We start from the raw sequence: 18,030 nt of genomic DNA on the forward strand, positions 1-18,030 counted from the left end.
AAATCCAAACTTCACAGAACAAATACCTTTGTTAAAAAGTAAATAATAAAATACCTTTAGTAAAAGGATTTGTTCTGTAAAGTTTGGATTCAATCAAAAGGCTGCACTCAAGGATCCAGAAGGCTGCACGTGACCCCAAGGCTTAGAGTAAGTAAAGAGTGTCCCACTTTGCCTGCTATCCTGGGGCTCTGTGTAAGCTCAGAGTTGTGCTTACAGATTGATTCTTAGCCGCCGCCTTAAGTGAATTCAGTCAGAAATACACACTAATTATCTTTTCATGCCCTGAACAGTCAAGAAACTGCTCTGTGCCTGGCACTAGGGAAAAAGTAATTTTGGTTTTAAAAAGTAATAGTGTTGAAAAGTAGAGGATGCCTTTCATGTTGTATTTAATTTCCTTTTGAAGAATAAAAACAGTAAACAGGCTAAACGGTACCCTGAAACATACACTATCTTCTTGTTCAGTGCCCAGATGCTCCTTAAGTGATTGCATTTTCGAATATTTCCTTCAATCTCACTGAAAGTGTGAGAAACATATGGTCAAAAAATGAGGGTGGAGGGGAAATGGGATCTTCCGGAGAAGCCCCAGAACGAGGATTACCGGTCCCAGGGTAAAGGCATCTCCCCGCAGACGACTCTGGTTCTGCTCTACCAGTTTCAACTTCAGCGCAGCTTCCAGAAATCTCTGTGGGATTTCAGAATTGATTTAGGACGAGTCACCTATAAGGAGGACAGGCAGCTTTACTGGGGACGGTCGTCCACATCCAGTTAAGAGGCCACGTGGCCGCCGGAGGCCCGCAGGTGTTTTGTTTGTCCTTGTCAGCCCGGCGCGAAGGGAGGCTCAGGAGAGAGAGGGGCGGGGCAGGGAATAGGGTCGGAGGAGGCGGGGCCTTGCGGGGGGGGGGGGAGGACCTGGTTGGTGGGCGGGGCCTCAGAGCGGGCCCAAGAGCGGAGCGCGGGGGCGGGATCCAGGCTGGGGGGCGGGCCCTGTGGGGGGCGGGGCCTCGGGCGGCGCGGGTGCGCTGGGGCTGCCGCAGCTGCGGCGGGCGGGCTGGCTGACTGGCGGCGGGCTCGCGGTGGCGCGGAGTGCGAGCTGCGGGACGAGCCGGGTACGATGGCCGCCTCTCCCGGCCCTGCCGGCGTTGGCGGCGCCGGAGCTGTCTATGGCTCCGGCCCATCGGGCTTCGCCTTCGACTCGGGACTCGAGATCAAAACTCGCTCGGTGGAGCAGACGCTGCTGCCGCTGGTTTCTCAGGTAAAGCGGCGTCCGGCGCGGCTCCTCGTCGCCCTCCCGCCGCGGCCCGCGATGGCGGCGGCCGCTCGCACGACCGGGCGGGAGGCAGCCGCTGCCCGACATTCGGCGCCGGCACTGCGGCGTCGCTTGTCCGGCCGCCTGTCTGGGGCTCGGGGACGGGCCTCAACCAAGGCGGCGAGAGACTGGACGATCCGAAATTTGGCGGCGAGGCTGTGTGGGCTGAGCAGCAGGGAAGGCTGCGGGGCGTGGGTGCGGGGCCGAGCCGGGGGAGCCAGGCAGCCGCGCTGCCCGGCCTGTGCCCCCAGGACCCGCCTCGGCGCAGGGGCTTGGGTGGCCCCGGGCGCGGCGAGGTCACCTCTGCGGGCGGACAGCCGAGCCCAGCTCCAGGAGGCAGAGAGGACCCCCGCGGGCCCCCCCGCTGGCACCTGGGGCTCTCCTGGTTGCCGCTGCGTAACCAACCTGCTGCAGCCACCCGTTCGCATCCCTAGTCCAGAGCCCGGACCTCTGGCCCCTCTGGCCGGGGCATTTCTACTGGCCTCCAAGCCCGGCGCGCTGTCCCCAAGGCCTTTGTCCCTTTCCCCTCCCTGTGTGTCAGCTCGCCTATCTCTCATTTCTCCCGGCCACCCTGCCCCTTCGCCTTAACCTGCTGCTCTCGTCAGTCTGCTTCTGTCCGGCCTCTCAGAAGAGTGACGTGAAGGACTGTCTGATAGTTGATCCGGATACGCACCTTTTTTGCCAAGTCCTATTTGGGATGTAGGCGTTACTGGATTTGCTAATCGGCTAACCGAGGCGCTTAGCTTCAGACAAGTTTTTGTTACTCTGAGCCGAGTTTTACGCAGCCTGAGGGCTAGAATTCCTCACCTTGATCTGTGGCCAGGTACCAGGCGCTGTGGGGAGTGAAGAATTCTGTGCCTTCGGGAGCGCGTTGGCGCTGTGTGACTCACACCTAGGTTGTATGTCTTAGTGACTCATACTAGGATTACCAAAATTTTAGAAGTAGAAGGAATCTTGAAGGTTGTCTGACTCTAAATTAAAAAAAATTTTTCTTATAGCATCCTTGACAGCTGGCTACCAATACCCTGCTTAAACACGTTCAGTGTCGGGAAGCCTGTAGCTGTTCCACAGATTTTTAAATGCCACCTCTCCTCCAGCCCAGCCCTGAAAATATTTGAAAACAGCAGTTACACATGTCCCTAGATTCCTGTTATGCTGATTAAATAAACAGCCCCATTTTCTTCACCTTCGCATGGCTAATAGAGCAGTGATGGACGTACATGATCCTCCCCTCCCTCTTCTCCCTGTCTGGTAGAGGCACTGAGCGGTGGGAAGGCAGGCTGGCTGGTAATGTCTGCCCTGCTCCTTCTCCCCCAAAAGAAGACCACCACCACCAGTACAACCACAACCCCAAATGAGAAATAATGAAGCAGTTTTAAGAGACAGGGAGATAAGACAGTGGTGGAGTTCAAGTTGATACTATTTTATCCATCTATTTGGTAATACCCACATAATGATTTCTGTGTGCTAGGCCATGTTCTAAGCACTTTGTAAATATTAACTCCTTTAATCCTCATAACAATCCTGTTAGGTAGATGTATGTTTATTCTCATGATATGGATGAAGAAACTGAGGAATGATAAGGTTAAGTAACTTGTCATTAGGGTTTTCAACTATAAGTGCCAAACTGGGATTTGAACCTTGGTATCCTGGATCTAGAGAATATGACCTTAGCTACGCTATATGCTGTGTCCCCTCTAGAGACTAGAAGTGGTGATGAGGTCAGCTAGTAGTAGGTATAGAGACAAAGAGAGTCTGCAACCAAAAACCAAGCTAATAGTCTATAATCTAGGAAATTGGTAACTTTTTGTGGTTAAAATGGTAACTTTTCACAGTCCTACAGTTCTGCATTATGTAATTCTGGGGCAAAAGAAGGTGAGGAGAATAGGAGAGTGGTGGAAGAAAAGTATGAATTGCTGCTGAGAGTTAACTAGCAATCAATGCCAAATTGGAAAAATGCCTGCCTTTTTTTTCTCCCTTTTAAAGACTTGTTCAGGGCCACAGCTGAGGTTCTGCATCCCACACATTATGTATCCACAGCTATATCTCTAGCACAACACTGTAACTGATATTCCTAATAGTTGACTGTCCTCAACAAGAAAAAGTTAAATTATCCTTAATTCAAAAACTGTATAAGTCATGGTCAGCATAGTCTGTTAACAAAGCAGGGAAGTGTGGAGTACAATTTAGAATGATTTTGAAGTTTCAGTGAGTGTTAGGAGATTAAAACAACAGCTCTCTAGAAAACTTATATTTCCAGAAGCCTCATTTTCTAAGGATGCTACATAATTATCCAGCTCATGTTTTACCATCACATCCACAAGGATATTTTAAACATTTTAAGCAAGTGTTTATTGTGTGCTTATTAGTTGCTGTTCTTTGAGGGGCTTATATTCTAAGTGGTAGACAGGACATGTATGGAATAGCACATGCAAAGTGTCAAATGAACATCATCAATAGTAAGTACTCTAAGAGCTCAGAGACAGCATAGATGAGTCAGGAACAATGACATGGGGGAGACAGGGTTTTCAAGTAAACAAGTAGAACTAGCACTATACAGTTTAAAGTAGATAGTTTCTATTCTGGTATCATCTAACTTCTTCCAATTCTTTAACTTCTTCCAAGTCTTCAAGTGAAAAGTCCTGGGTTAGTGGCCTTATTCTGGGAATGCAAGGTTGTGCTAATATTAGAAAACTGTGTATAGTTTTCTGCATTCACAGATTAAAAAAGATAGACCTTCATAACAACAGATGCAGAAAAAATATTAAATTTGGCTTCTAATCATGATAAAAAAGCCCTTAGCAAACAAGTAGTAGAAAAAGATTACCTTAACATGATAGAGTATCTACAGAAAACTTATAGTTAACATCATAGCAACAGTCAAACTTAAAAAAAACATTTCCTTTAAAACCAAAAATAAGAGTAGGATGTCTGCTATCATAGCTTCTATTCAACACTATACTGGAAATCCTAGTCAGTGCAGTAAGACAAGGAGAAGAAACAAAAGGTGAAAAGATAGGAAAGGAAAAATCAAAAGTCTCATTGTAATATAATAATCTACATAGAAAACTCAAAAGAGTCTACAATAAATTATAAAAATAAGGAGTGTTTAGGAGGTTCACTAAATGTTGGATGCTAAAGTCAATTGCATTTTTTACATTAATAACAGAAAAAGTAATCCTAAAAACCCCAGTTATAATAACAATGACAGCAAAATATGAGGTTCCTAGGAATCTATCTATTTATATCCTACCTATCTATAGCAAAGAAAATGCCAAACTACATGGAGGAAATTAAAAAATTTTATCGAAAGCCAAAGTAGAGCTATATAAATGAGAGAGAACTACTGTGTTCATACCTAGGTTGAAATGATATTATAGATATATCAATTTTCTCTACTGATCAAATGTAATGTGAGAAAATTTCAACAGGATTTTTTGGTAGAATTTGATAAAAATAATTTTAAAGTTTATATGAAAGAACAAAGGGCCAAGAATAGCCAGAAGAGAAACAAGGTGAATAGACTTGCTCTACCAGATTTTAAGATTTATTATAAAGCTATAGTAATTAAGACAATGTGGATATAAGAATGGGGATGAAAATATAGACATGTGAATCAGAATGGAGAACGCCGGAACAGATCCATACACATGGAAACTCAGTAAATTACAGTTGGCATTGCTGGTCAGTGAGGAAGGAAAAACTTCTTAAAAATATGAAGCTTGAACAATTGATTATTTAAATAGAAAGACATGAAATTGGATCTCTGTCTCATGTTAAAAATTATTAATATGAAGAACATCAATATGAAAGTAAAAATTTATGACACTTTTAGGAAAAAAAAAATAGGGCAATGTCTTCACCATCTAGTGGTGGAAAAGAATTTCTTAATACACCAAAAGTACAAACTCTATGGAAAGATTGATAAATTTGACTTCATTAAAATGAAGAACCAGCGTTCTTCATGGTTCACAGTGAGAACCAGCGTTGATGAGTGTGGAGCTGGTGGGAGTATCAGTGGTACAACCATTTTGGGAAACAGTTTGGTGTAATCTATTAAAATTGAAGGTAGGTGTTACCTATGGCCCAGCAATTCCACTCCTAAGTCTATACCCCTAGAGAAATCCCTGCCGCATGTGTATTAGAGAAATGGATTGAAATGTGGATAGCATTTTTACTTTTGATGGTCCCAAACTAGAAACTACCCAAATGTTTCACCCTCTTTCTCAAATGGCTTTTAACAGTGGGATGTTTAAATAAATTGTGGTATGTTCATACAATGAGATACTATAATATCAGTGAAGTGAATGAACCATGGCTATAATTATCAGTGTGGATGAATTCCAAAAGCATGTTGAGTGAGAAAATGTTGAGTGAGAAAAAATAAAGGTTTAAAACCAGCAGAACTAAACCAAATATCATTTAGGGCTACATTGTATGTGCAGTAGTTATAGTAAGGGAGTGATAAGCCCAAAGTTAGGACATTGGTTTTTTTCTGAAAAGAGGAAGGGAGGTGATATGGATGGGGAGGAGCCTGGGGGGTACATGTGCATCAGAGATACTGGCATTGTTCTCTTAAGCTTGGTGGTGAGTACATGTATTAATATATGTTATATATACTCATATGGTGTATATTTTATAATTCAGATAATTTTTTGAAAAGCCCTGGGCTAAGAACCAAGTACATTTTCTTCAGAGCAGCTCCTCACCTCCTTTAGTAATCACTTTATTCTTCCTGTCAAAACTCCCACTCCCAATCTTAAAAATGCTTTTATCCAGGGAAGGGAAGAAGGCTATCTGCCACAGAACTCCACCCTAGTGTGGAATGTTATTCTTCTGCCCACCAGTCTTTTCCTGTCTATAATAGATTTCCTTCAATCACCATTGTACGGAGCTTTTAAATGTCTAAGGCAGCTCACCTCGTTTTCCCATTTTTCTCTCCGTTGTCCTGGAAGCTTTTCAGGCTTCTTGTTTCAGTAAGTTGGGGATGAAGAGAATAGATAAGGCACTCTCTCTGGGTTTTTTGCTGATCTGCGTATGTGAATATATATGTGTTTTTAAGTGCAAAGATAAAACAAAATCCAAACAAAATGGTTTGTAAAGTAAGTGCAAGGGCTTTCTTTCTGCCTTCTTGAAAACATACTCCCATGATTGATGTGTTTACTTTTATATTATTTTCTATAGCTGATTAGATGATTTTAAAATTCTTATAATTCTGAGAATTATATATAACTGATGAGTTAAGCTCAGAGATGAACTTTTCTGTCCCAGGCTGGCTCCTAGATTATTCAAGTTCCAGGGAATTAGGCTTTGCTCTTTTTTCTGGGTTGATACTACTTTTTTTTTTTTTCCTCCTAGCCTCCTTCACTTGCTTTCTTACCTCTCCACAAAATAAGTACGTAAACTAAGAAAGTCTTTCAATCAAGGGTATACTGTCATTTATTCTAAAAAATAAGAACAATATCACAATCATGAGGAAAGAACAGAGATTCTGGAAATCTAACCAGTGTAATAATATCGAAGAATTATGCAGTGCTCGCTATATACCAGTCACTATTCTAAGTACTTTACATTTACTAATTTATTTGTTCCCCACAATAACCTTATGAGATGGGTACTGTTATTATCCCTGTTTTCACAGGTGAGAACAGGAGTCACAGGAAGTTTAGATAACTTGTCCCATGGTCACATGGTAGAGCCAGCATTCAAACCTAGGCAGAGTGATGTAAGAGTCCATGCTTTTAACTGCTGAGATATACTTTATTGGTGATTTGTACTTCTTGACACCCTTTGTTTGGCGGTATCAAGTAAGCCCTAGTTCTTATTGTTTTATTCCAGGCAGAGTTCTTCAATACACCAGATCCTCTTTCTTCCCCATGGGATGCCTTCTCTGCCCTCTTTTCTGGTTCATTCAGGCATTCTCTAGACTCTGGTGTCAGGGCAACTCCAAGTTCTGGACACCCAATCTAATATGCCTCCTAGTTTTGCAGAATAATAGCTAAAATTTTATTTGACACATTATAATTTACAAAGAACTCTTACTAGCTTGATCCTTAACATAATCCTGGGAGGTAAGAGAGGCAGTGTCATAATTAGGAGTGGAGGCAACTTTCTGGCTTTGTGACTTGGTCCTTATTCTATAAAATGAGGACAATAATAGTATGTACCTCTTAGATACGAAGAGATGTAAGTATTAAATGAATTAATACATGCAAAACACATAGGCTAGTGTCTGGTACTGTTGTGCTTAATAAATGTTAGCTAGTCTTATTTTTTTGCACAGTAAGGAAATTGAAGTTTAATCTCAATTTTGTAAAACTGTGTGTCTAGGTATGTATATGTTTAAAATAAGACTAGAGAGAATTATGCCAAAACGCTCACAGGGGTGCAGGGATTATAGGTTATTTTTATTTCTTGAGGCTTTTCTACAATTCCTGTTTCTTTTCCTTTTTTTTTTCTTTTTTTAACAATCAACATGTATAACTTTTGAACCTCCCTTTTAAAACATTTGAAAATAATTTTAGGACATAAGTAGGCCTTTTAATAAGGAATTTTATGAATTAGCTCCTGTAAATGAAAATTTTAAAGGCATACCTGCATTGGAATTGAACATTTTCCAGACAGCTTTCCAGTAAGAGGAAGGCAGCCACACCTAATTATGCACTGGGGAGGATGCTTGTACTGAAAGCCAAGTGTGTGTTTTAGAACTGAACAATAGTTGGTATTTTAGCCTAATTGCAGGATCTTTTCTTTAAAATTGAAAATTTAAAACTTTATATAAATAAAGCATTTAATAAACACAGTTGTCTTAGTCTATTTGGGCTGCTATACCCTAGACTTGGTGGCTTAAACAATAGAAGTTTATTCCTCACAATTCTGGAGCTGGGTAGTCCAAGATTAAGGTGCCAACAGATTTTGTGTCTGGTGAGGGGGTCTACCTCCCTGTTTCATAGGCAGCTATCTTCTCACTGTCCTCACATGGTGGAAAAGGGTGAGAGAGCTCTCTGAGGCCTCTTTTAAGGGGCATTCCAGGTATTGGGCTGGTCAGGTGTCTTCATGATATGGGAACTGGCTTCCCCTAGAGTGAATAATCTTAGAAAGAAAGGTAGAAACTACGGTGACTTTATGACTTGCCTTCAAAAGTAGCATTTCTGCTTTATTCTATTAGTTAGAAGTAAGTGACTAAATTCAGCTTGCACTCAAGGAGAGGGGAATGAGACTCCACCTCTTGAAGGCAGGAATAGCAAAGAATTTGTGGACATATTTTAAAACTCCATACTCCAAACTCTGGCCACTAATTATTTACCTTCGTTCTACCTGCAGATAACCTCTTTCCACCTCAATCCTCCCAAAAGTCACAAAATCAGCTGGAATCTAAATCTGGTTCAGATGAGCCTTCTTGTATGTGGTAGTTCTTTAAGTGTAACTGCTTTCAGCTGTAGGATAACCACTATAGATCCTTCTGTTCCAAAAACAGGAAAATAGGAAGTGTAGAATAACTGCTATATACTTCTGTTCAAAAGTGGGAAAAATAGGAGCTACTGGTTTATAGCATTCTGAAGTCCTCCTGGGCAGAGTTTGACAGTTCCTTGATTAAGGCCTGGAAATAATTCTTCCTGGCTCTTGGCACTGCCCTCTGAGTTATCCTTTCTCAGGAAAAGTAGCTCATGTTTACAGCTGCATAGATTTCTCAGCCTGCTCTCTGCCTATGGGAGTTTGGAGATACAAATATTTCCATTCATTTTGTATTGATCTGTCTCTTTCAGTCCGAGCTAGTGGTGTTTCTGTTAACACAATTATCTTAAAAATTTTATTGGTTTCCTGTGAGTTATATTGGACTCACTCCATTAAACGAAAGCCATACCCAAAAGTTTCTTTGAGATATACTTTTCTCTAACTTGGGCTTCTGCTGGGCCTGCTGAGGGACAACCCCTTTAAACTTCTTAGGAGGTCTGTTGTTGAACTGAATGGTTGACTGAAGCACCACCTTGCATCTTTCAGAGATCTTAACATAAGAGTTGAAGGTTACATCCTTACCTTCATCTTTAGAGTGTACCTCTTGACAGTGCACTGGATTTTATTTTTGCCTGGAAGCTATTCTTAATTTTAGCATGGTGTGCTATCTGGAGAAAGAATTTTCAAAACCATCAAGTTCTGGCTCGTTTTGTTTAACAGTGTCTCCTTTAACTTCTCTCTCTTCTCTTACATTTTACTATAAACACCAAGAAGAAACCAGGTAGCACCCCCAAATCTGCCTTGAAATCTCATTAGTTAGATCACCCAGTTCCTTAGGTATATTTTCTCCTTTCAATGAGGGTGACTTTCTGTCACTACATAACAAGGATCCCCTTTTCTCCAGTTTCCAATAAGATGTTTCTTGCTTTGCTTTAAGCTTTCATCCATAGCTTCTACTGTGGCCTGAATGTTCTTATCTCCCCAAAATCCATATGTTGGAACTTAACCCCCACAGTGATGGTATTAAGAGGCCTTTGGGAGGTGATTAATTAGGTCATGAGGGAGCCCTTATGAATGGGATCAGTGCCCTTATAAAAGGGGCTGTGGGAGCCACGTGAGCACATAGAAGGTCATCCATGAGGAATGGGCCGTCAGCAGATACCAAATCTCAGCAGTGCCTTGGTCTTAGACTTCCCAGCATCCAGATCTTTAAGCAATAAAGTTCTGTTGTTTATCAATTACCCAGTCTAAGGTATTTTGTTATAGCAGCCCAAACTGACTAAGACCACTTCCTCAAAAGTCATGATGCTTCTACAAAGTTTCTTCACTACTTCTAGTTTTTACTCATTCCTCAAAGTTCATTCAACTTCCACTGCCTGATTTCAAAGCTACTCCCACATTTTAGGTTTTGTTATGGCGTCACCCCAGATCCAGGTACCAAAATCAGTATTAGTTAAGTATAGTTTATGCAGAGCAAATTACCCCAAATTTAGTGCTTTAAGACAACAAACATTTATCCTATGGTTTCTATGGGTCATGAATTCTGGAGCGACTTACCTTGTGGTTCTGGAGTGAGGTCTCTCATGAAATTATAATAAAGATTTTTGTCTGGGCCTGCAGTAATCCAAAGGCTTGACTGGGGCTGTAGAATCCACTCCCAGGTTTACTCTACTGGCTGTTGGCAGGAGGCCTCAATTCATCACTACGTGTTGGCAGGAGGCCTCAGTTTCTTACATCGTGGGGCTTTCCGTAAAGTTGCTCGAATGCCCTCCGTGATATGGGATCTGGCTTTCTCCCACTGAAATTGATCTCAGAGAGAGAGAGTGAGCGAGATGGAAATCACAATGTATTCTATGATCTATCCTCAAAAGCACTCTATTACTTCTACTATTTTTCTCTTCATTAGAAGTGAGTCACCAAGTCCAGCTCACTCTCAAGGGCAGAGAAATGAGGCTCCCCCTCTTGAAGGGAGAAGTATGAAACAATTTGTGGACACATTTAAAAACCACTACAGAAATTGTACCACTTTCCTGCTTAAAAACCCTTCAGTGGCTTTTCTGTAATACATAGAATAAAGTTCTTTACTCCAATGCACAGCCTTGGCCAGCCCCTGCCCATCCCGTCTCTTGGATGTTGGTTTGACACTTGCCCTCTTGCCCACTATGCTTTAACCACTTCTGGCCTTACCTCATTCCTTGAACAGGACAGGCTTATTCCTAGGAGCTTTCTGTTTTTTTTTTTTTTTTTTAAACCAAGTGTTTCTTCTCTCTAGAATGTTCTTTATCCCCTGATGTTTGCCAGCCTGGCTACTTGCTATTATTTAGATCTCAGCTTAAATATCACTTCTTCATAGATGGAAGACCAACCAATTTCTGGTAGCTACAGATACTTTATATCACATTATCCTGTTTTAACATTTTTCATAGCATTCACTTTAAAGATTTTGTTTGATTTACCTATTTATATGATTATTGTGTGGTTCTCCTCCTCCTTCACTAGAATGTTATCTCCATGAGAACATGGGCTTTTTCTTTCTTATTATTGCCTAGAATTTTATTTGGCATATGATAGCGTACAACAAATATATTTTATGTGACTGAATTATTTACCATACCGTAAACTTAATGGGGCAAGATCATGTTAGTCTTGTTCACTGATACATCTTCAGGACCTGGCATCTAATAGATATTCAAAATGTGATGAAAAAATATCATAGATGAGTAAGTTTAGAGAGATTAAATAAATTTTCCTGGAACACTTAGCTAGTAATGGCCGAGCCAAGACTCAAACCTAGGCCTTTCTTTAATTCTAAACTATTAATGCCTAAACATATAAAGTGCTTGGCACACAGTAAGTTGCATGAAGAGTAAAAGTGATTCTCTTCTTCTTCTGTTAAATTCCCTACTATGTTTGGTATTTATAAAAATACTGTATACATTATTTCAAAGTTATACTCAGCATACCTGTACTGGTTGGGATCTATGTCTTTTAGGCCATGTTCTTTAATAAATATTTTTATATGTCAGCATAGTTTATTTACTAGTTTTCTAAGATATCGTGAAGATTTATGTTTGTTTCAACGAGCTGAACTTGTTAGCTTTTGTATTTTATTTCAGGGCCTGGAACCAAGTGTTAAAACTTCTGAAATTTCGTTTACTTTGAGTCTGGTACAAATTTAGCAAAGTATAAAACATAGATCACAATGATTGTTCTGAAGTATCTAGTTAATGCAGTAAATATGTATGGCACAAGTACTATCTTGTACAACCTTTGCACCATGGTAGGCCATGGAGTGGAATGCAAGGAGTAGAAGATGCTGTCTCTACTCTCACAGCAGCTCGAGTCATAGTAGAGGAAGCTGGACCTGAAGTACTTTGGTTTTCTGTGGGTTCTGTGGATGTAATGATCTATCCTCTCCTACTATTTTCCTGTCTTTCAGATTTATTGAAAGATCTGGAGGGCCTCTGGAACTGTATGCCCCAGATAACTGCCCTCAGGTGAACTTGCAGTTGTAATTAATGGAAACATTGTCATGAGGAACCATACAGGATACTTTATTGGTTGTCTCTGTGTTGAAACATCTGAACCTATTGATTTAGTCTATTGGGCTAGTCCTGTATGCTGGGTTTATTTTTATTGTTTTTTGTGATATACCTTACAGTAAAAACATATTGAAGTAAAATTTAAGCAAATTGCTTTTATCTTTTATTTTTAGATCACCACACTTATTAATCATAAAGATAATACCAAAAAGTCTGATAAAACTCTGCAAGCAATTCAGCGTGTAGGGCAAGCCGTCAACTTGGCAGTTGGAAGATTTGTTCAAGTAGGGGAAGCTATAGCCAATGAAAACTGGGATTTGAAAGAAGAAATAAATATTGCCTGTATTGAAGCAAAGCAAGCAGGTATGTGGATATTGATTTTGATGTCTATTCATACCAGTTTTATTGCTTTGGATATGATGACACATTATTGTTTTATTTTGAGTAAAGATGTATAGCTTTCCGATTATGGATGCCTAAGACATTACAGGCCTGGATTAGCTTCTCTTGGCTCAAGTCCTAAATCTGAAACATAGGACTCTTTCACTGGTCAGAGTAGTGATTTGCCAATGAGATGTGAGATAGACAGAGAAGTGTGAGGTGTGGACTCTGCTCTCAAGGAGCGTATTAGCCTATTTTCCACCAAGTAGGAAGTGTGAATAAACATTAGTATGCACCAGTACTCTGTAGCAAACAAAGCTCAGTAACTTAAAACTTCATGATGTTTCACAAATATCTATAGCTGGTGGCATAGAAGCCTTTGAGAACATGGAGAGTTTTGAGCGCTGCAAATAGTTCAGCTTGTTGAAGTATCATTTATCCATTTATACTTTTAACAAATAATTACTGAGTGCTGGTGATATTCCAGGCATTCTTCATGGCTGTATATCCCGATATAGCTGTGGACAAATCAGTCAAAATTCTGCCCTCCTGGAGCTTGTTTTCTAGTGAGGGAAGGTGATAGTGATAGTTATCATGAAGAAAAAAATAAAGTTATAGTTATGAAGACAAAAAATAAAGCAGGGTAAGAGGAGATCAATGGAGCTGCTGTTTTCGAGAGGGCAGAGCTTCTCAACTTTGACACTATTGACATCTTGGGCTGGATAATTCTTTGTTGTGGGGGCTTGTCCTGTACATTGTAGAGTGTTTATCAGCATCCCTAGCTGCTACCTACTAGATGCCAGTAGATACCTTCTTCCCCCATGTGACAACCAAAAATATCTGCAGACATTGTTGAATGTCCCTTGAGGGGTCAAAATGCCCCAAGGTAAGAACTTACTGGGATAGGGGTTTAGGAGGACCTTCTAAGGAGGGAATATTGGATCAGAGACTAATGAAATGAGGGCCTGAGCTATGTGAATACTTGCGGGAGGGCATTCCTGGCAAGGAAAAGAACGACCTTTTAGGGAATAACAGGAACTGTGGACTCTGTAGAACTGTTGTAAGTGTTATGGGAGGCTAGTGGGAGGTTTTGTGTCTGGCAGTGACATGATCTCATTTGTATTTTAAAAGGATAACTGGTGGCTCCTGTATAGGGAGTGTGAGGATGCAATCAGAGAAATCAATTAGGAGGCTGTTGCAGTGGTCCGGATGACAGATGATGGTGACTGACACTAGTAGGTGATGGCATTTGAGGTGGTGAAATGTGGTTGCATTTGGGTATATTGTGAAGGTGGAGCTGATATGATTTGCTCATGGTTTGGATGTGGGATGTGACAGAAAGAAGAGTCATGAATAACTCCAAGGTTTTGGGTATGAACAGCTGGGTAAATGGTGGTGCCATTTACTGAGTTGGGCAACCCTGAGGGAGGAGCAGCTGTTTTTCGAGGGTCACTGAGAGAGTGATTGTGATAAGGCCAAGTAAATATGGAATGACCCACCAGATCATACTTGGTCCTGTATGTTATATGAATAGCTTCAGATATTATTCTATAGGTAATAGGGAGTCATTGAGGAATTTTGAGCCGGATGAAAGACATACTGTTTTGTGTTAGAAATCCTTCTAATAGTATCTTTCTGATAGTATGGAGGAAATGAATGAATGAGGGCAGGTTGAGAGAGGGTTGAGATTGAAGGCAGGGAGATTAATAGGGAAGCTTTTACAATGAAAGCAGCTAGACCAAGAGAATGTAATAGGTCTGTAGAGAACGGGTAGAGTACACAAAATACTCATTAAGGTGGTTGAACAGATAGAACTAGGTTATTGACGAAAGGAATGGCAGGACTCTGGGTTGACTCTCTGGTTTCTAGCCATTCACTGGGATAGAGAATAGGTTTTATGTGAGAAGCAGGGGAATGTCCTTATTCTATTCATAATTTGTATTTTTCCTGCTTTAAGAAAAAATTTGAAAGAGCTTACTGTAAGGCATGTTTAATAAACCTATTAAAATAGGAGATGAAATAAATATACCAGAAACTTTGACAAACATTATTATTTTAATTAAGCATTAAGTTTATCCTTGTTTTTCCTGGAAGGCAAGACAAAAATGTGGGAAACAAAGGGTTGTAGAATTCTCATTGTTTGTTGTAAGGAAACAAACCAGCTTGTAAGAGGAGAGAGAGACTTTTCATGGCACTAAATTATTGTGTGGGTGCTTATGAAACAGACATTACATAATACAGAGGACAATTCAACAGAAAATGTAGAGATGTTCTTCATATGACTGTTTCTTTTAACAACCCTTGATTAAAGCAAGAGGAGGGGTTTTTTAATGAAAGGAGAACCTAAGTCCTGCTCTCCTTATTGGTTTTATAGTATATCACTATACTCAGTGTAAGGTGAGAGACCAGGACATGGTACACTGACCCAAGTACTGTAAAGCCAGGCAACTCCATAGATGGAGTCTTTTGGAAGCCCTCAAGTGTCATGGGCTTCACAAATCTTCTGCTTCTTACAGTCACTCAGGTAAGAGGATGAGAATGGTGCCTGCTGGAGTTGTGTAATATGAAAACCTTTTTTTCTCATAACACATGGAAATTTAAGACTTCATTAAATCACTCCTGACATGTTTCTGGCCCACTCAGCCCCTACTAATCATTTTCTCCTCTGAACAAGTTAGCATTTATGTGAGGGGAATTATATAAAGTAGGAATAAGGAACTAGAGCTTTATAGTCAGACTGCCTGGATTTCAATCCCTACTTTTTCCCTTGCTAGCAGTGTGACGTTAGGCAAGCTATTAAATATTTTTAAGCCTCAGTGTTCTCATCTATAAAAGGGGCTGTTAGTGTTTATAGAGGTGTTTTGATATGATACCTGTATATATTTGGCACATAATAAATACTCAATAAATATTAGTTGTCATAATAATTATTTTTTATTCTTATTTTCCTGTGTTGGACTCTTGCGTTATATTGTTACTTTTTACTTGGCTACCAGGCAAGGTTTATATTTTATATGGAAGCTTAATAAATATTTCTGTGTGTTTGACTTTGGGTTTTCCTATTAAGATACAACTAATTGCATGTAATAAATTAAAAATGACAACCATGAAGCTATAAGATATGAAGCTTTGTGACTTTTTCACAGAACTATTTTCTGAACAGTCTACATGTTGAACACCTTTATAACATTAAGGAAGCATTTGACTATGTTGGTGGAGCTGACCGAATGTTACCATCCGATGAATTAAATGCCTAGGGTTTAGTCAGAAAAAGGAAAGGTTGAATAATGCAATATGTGCAGTCTCATATGTGATATCTTTGGTGATTGAGAACTACAGGAAAAGTTGACAGTATCTAGAGGAATGGGAAACATTTCATCCTTTCAGCTATTGCTGATAGAATGCAAATTGATGCTTTCCTCCTGCCCCTTTCTGTTTTCATTAAGGTTTAGTTCTGAGCACTTTTGTTCTCTGTATTATTTTGCCATAAAAACTTTGTATTAGTTACCTGTTGCTCTGTAACAAATTAACCAAACTTAGCAATTTAAAACTACAAACATTTATTATCTCACACAGTTTTTAGGGTCAGGACAGGGAATGGCTTAACTGGGTGGTTTGGGTCAGTGTGTCTCATGAAGTTGCAGTCAAGGTGTCGACCCTGCCTCAGTTGTCTGAAAGCTTGGCTGGACAGCAGGATATGCATCCAGGCTCCCTCCCATAGTTGTTGGGAGGCTTCACTTCCCTGCTGGCTGTTGGTCAGAGGCCTCAGTTCCTCTTTATGTAGGCCTCATTGTATTAATAGTATGGGCTGCTTAGGACATGGCAGCTGGCTTCCTTCAGAGAAAGACAGAGACAGCAACCAAGGTGGCTGCCTTAGTTCTTTTATAACCTGATCTCGGAAGTTACATACCATCCCTTCTGCCATATCAACCCTGGTACAATGTGGGAGGGGATGACACAAAATTGTGAGTACCAGTAGGTGGGGATCGTCTTGGAGGCTGGCTACCACAGAATCTGCATTACCAATCTGTATCTTGTGGCTTATCTTTTATGAATTCTGTGTCATTTCAAACTCCTGTTGCCTGCAACTAAATTTAATATCTCCCTTCCCATGCCCTTCTGGAATTTTCTTTAAGCAACTTAGGTTCACAACTTTGAAGCCATTTTTTCATTCTTCCTTTCTTTCTTATCACTGGTCAGATACTGACTTTATGTTTTCTTTCCTCAGTGTCTCACAGGCACCTACATCATTTTCCTATGGCTACCTGCCATCCTAGAAAGGTCCCTACTATCTCATACCCACAACTGAAATAGTGGCCTGGCTTTAAGTCTCCCCTTTCCATTCCGTGTTATATGCTCCCACCAGACTGATCTTTCTACTATTGAATTTTAGCACTGGTCTGTCCATTAAGATTCCAATACTTAAGATCCAAGGCCGGGAGTGGTGGCTCTTGCCTGTAATCCTAGCACTCTGGGAGGCCGAGGCGGGTGGATCGCTCAAGGTCAGGAGTTCGAGACCAGCCTGAGCAAGAGCGAGACCCCCATCTCTACTAAAAATAGAAAGAAATTATCTGGTCAACTAAAATATATATAGAAAAAATTAGCCGGGCATGGTGGCGCATGCCTGTAGTCCCAGCTACTTGGAAGGCTGAGGCAGTAGGATCACTTAAGCCCAGGAGTTTGAGGTTGCTGTGAGCTAGGCTGACGCCACAGCACTCACTCTAGCCAGGACAACAAAGTGACACTCTGTCTCAAAAAAAAAAAAGATCCTTAGCCTATGGCTGATACATTAGTGTGTGTATGTAATAGAATTGACAAGAGGGCTTTTGTGAGAAAATTAATCCATTACGCACACAGGTTTATTTAGGACTTAAAAAATTGTCTTGAACACTATAAGATATTTTAAGGTTTATTATTTTTATTTTATTCTTGTTAACTTTAACAGTAAGGTGGTTTGGAGAATATTATAGTCTTGAGGAGGCAAACATTTATATTGTTTTATTGTGGATATAATTGCCATTATAGAAACCAATAGGTTTGAGAGCAATAATGAAGAGAATTTTTTCAAGAGGGTTGGGAGTTCATTTGGTAGAGTGGTTTCCACTGGGTATCATAAGAAGTATAAATTCAAACAGCAAACCTGAATGAGGGTCAGCCTGTGGTTTGAACTCTTGGCAGGCTTCTGTTTCGTTTCCTTTCCCGACTCCGGAGTCCAGGCTGACTGACAGACAAACTTGCTTATTATTTCCCTTTGCCTATTGGCAGATTTTTCTAGGCCCCCTTTTCATTGACGATGTCACCCCATGGGGCCCAAAGCCTTATCTTTCTTCTTTCCCTGAATTTCTC

The 18,030-nt window shown here is 40.7% G+C and overlaps 1 protein-coding gene across 2 annotated transcripts in view; it reads left to right on the plus strand.

Moving 5' to 3' along the window:
- The first annotated feature begins 978 nt into the window (after positions 1–978).
- The window catches only part of CTNNAL1 (catenin alpha like 1), a 65,660-nt gene continuing 48,608 nt past the window's right edge, over positions 979–18,030 (plus strand). Inside the window, exons 1-2 of one of the 2 annotated variants that reach the window (XM_045562550.1) lie at positions 979–1,252; positions 12,477–12,666. In XM_045562550.1, the coding sequence (XP_045418506.1) occupies positions 1,112–1,252; positions 12,477–12,666 (331 nt within the window). In that variant the 5' untranslated portion in view covers positions 979–1,111. Of the gene's footprint in view, positions 1,253–12,476; positions 12,667–13,845; positions 13,920–18,030 lie in introns of those variants that run through there. The other variant, XM_045562551.1, reaches the window with a different exon arrangement.

This window comes from Lemur catta, chromosome 10 (genome assembly GCF_020740605.2).
Source record: "Lemur catta isolate mLemCat1 chromosome 10, mLemCat1.pri, whole genome shotgun sequence".
In the NCBI taxonomy this organism is placed as follows: domain Eukaryota; kingdom Metazoa; phylum Chordata; class Mammalia; order Primates; family Lemuridae; genus Lemur; species Lemur catta.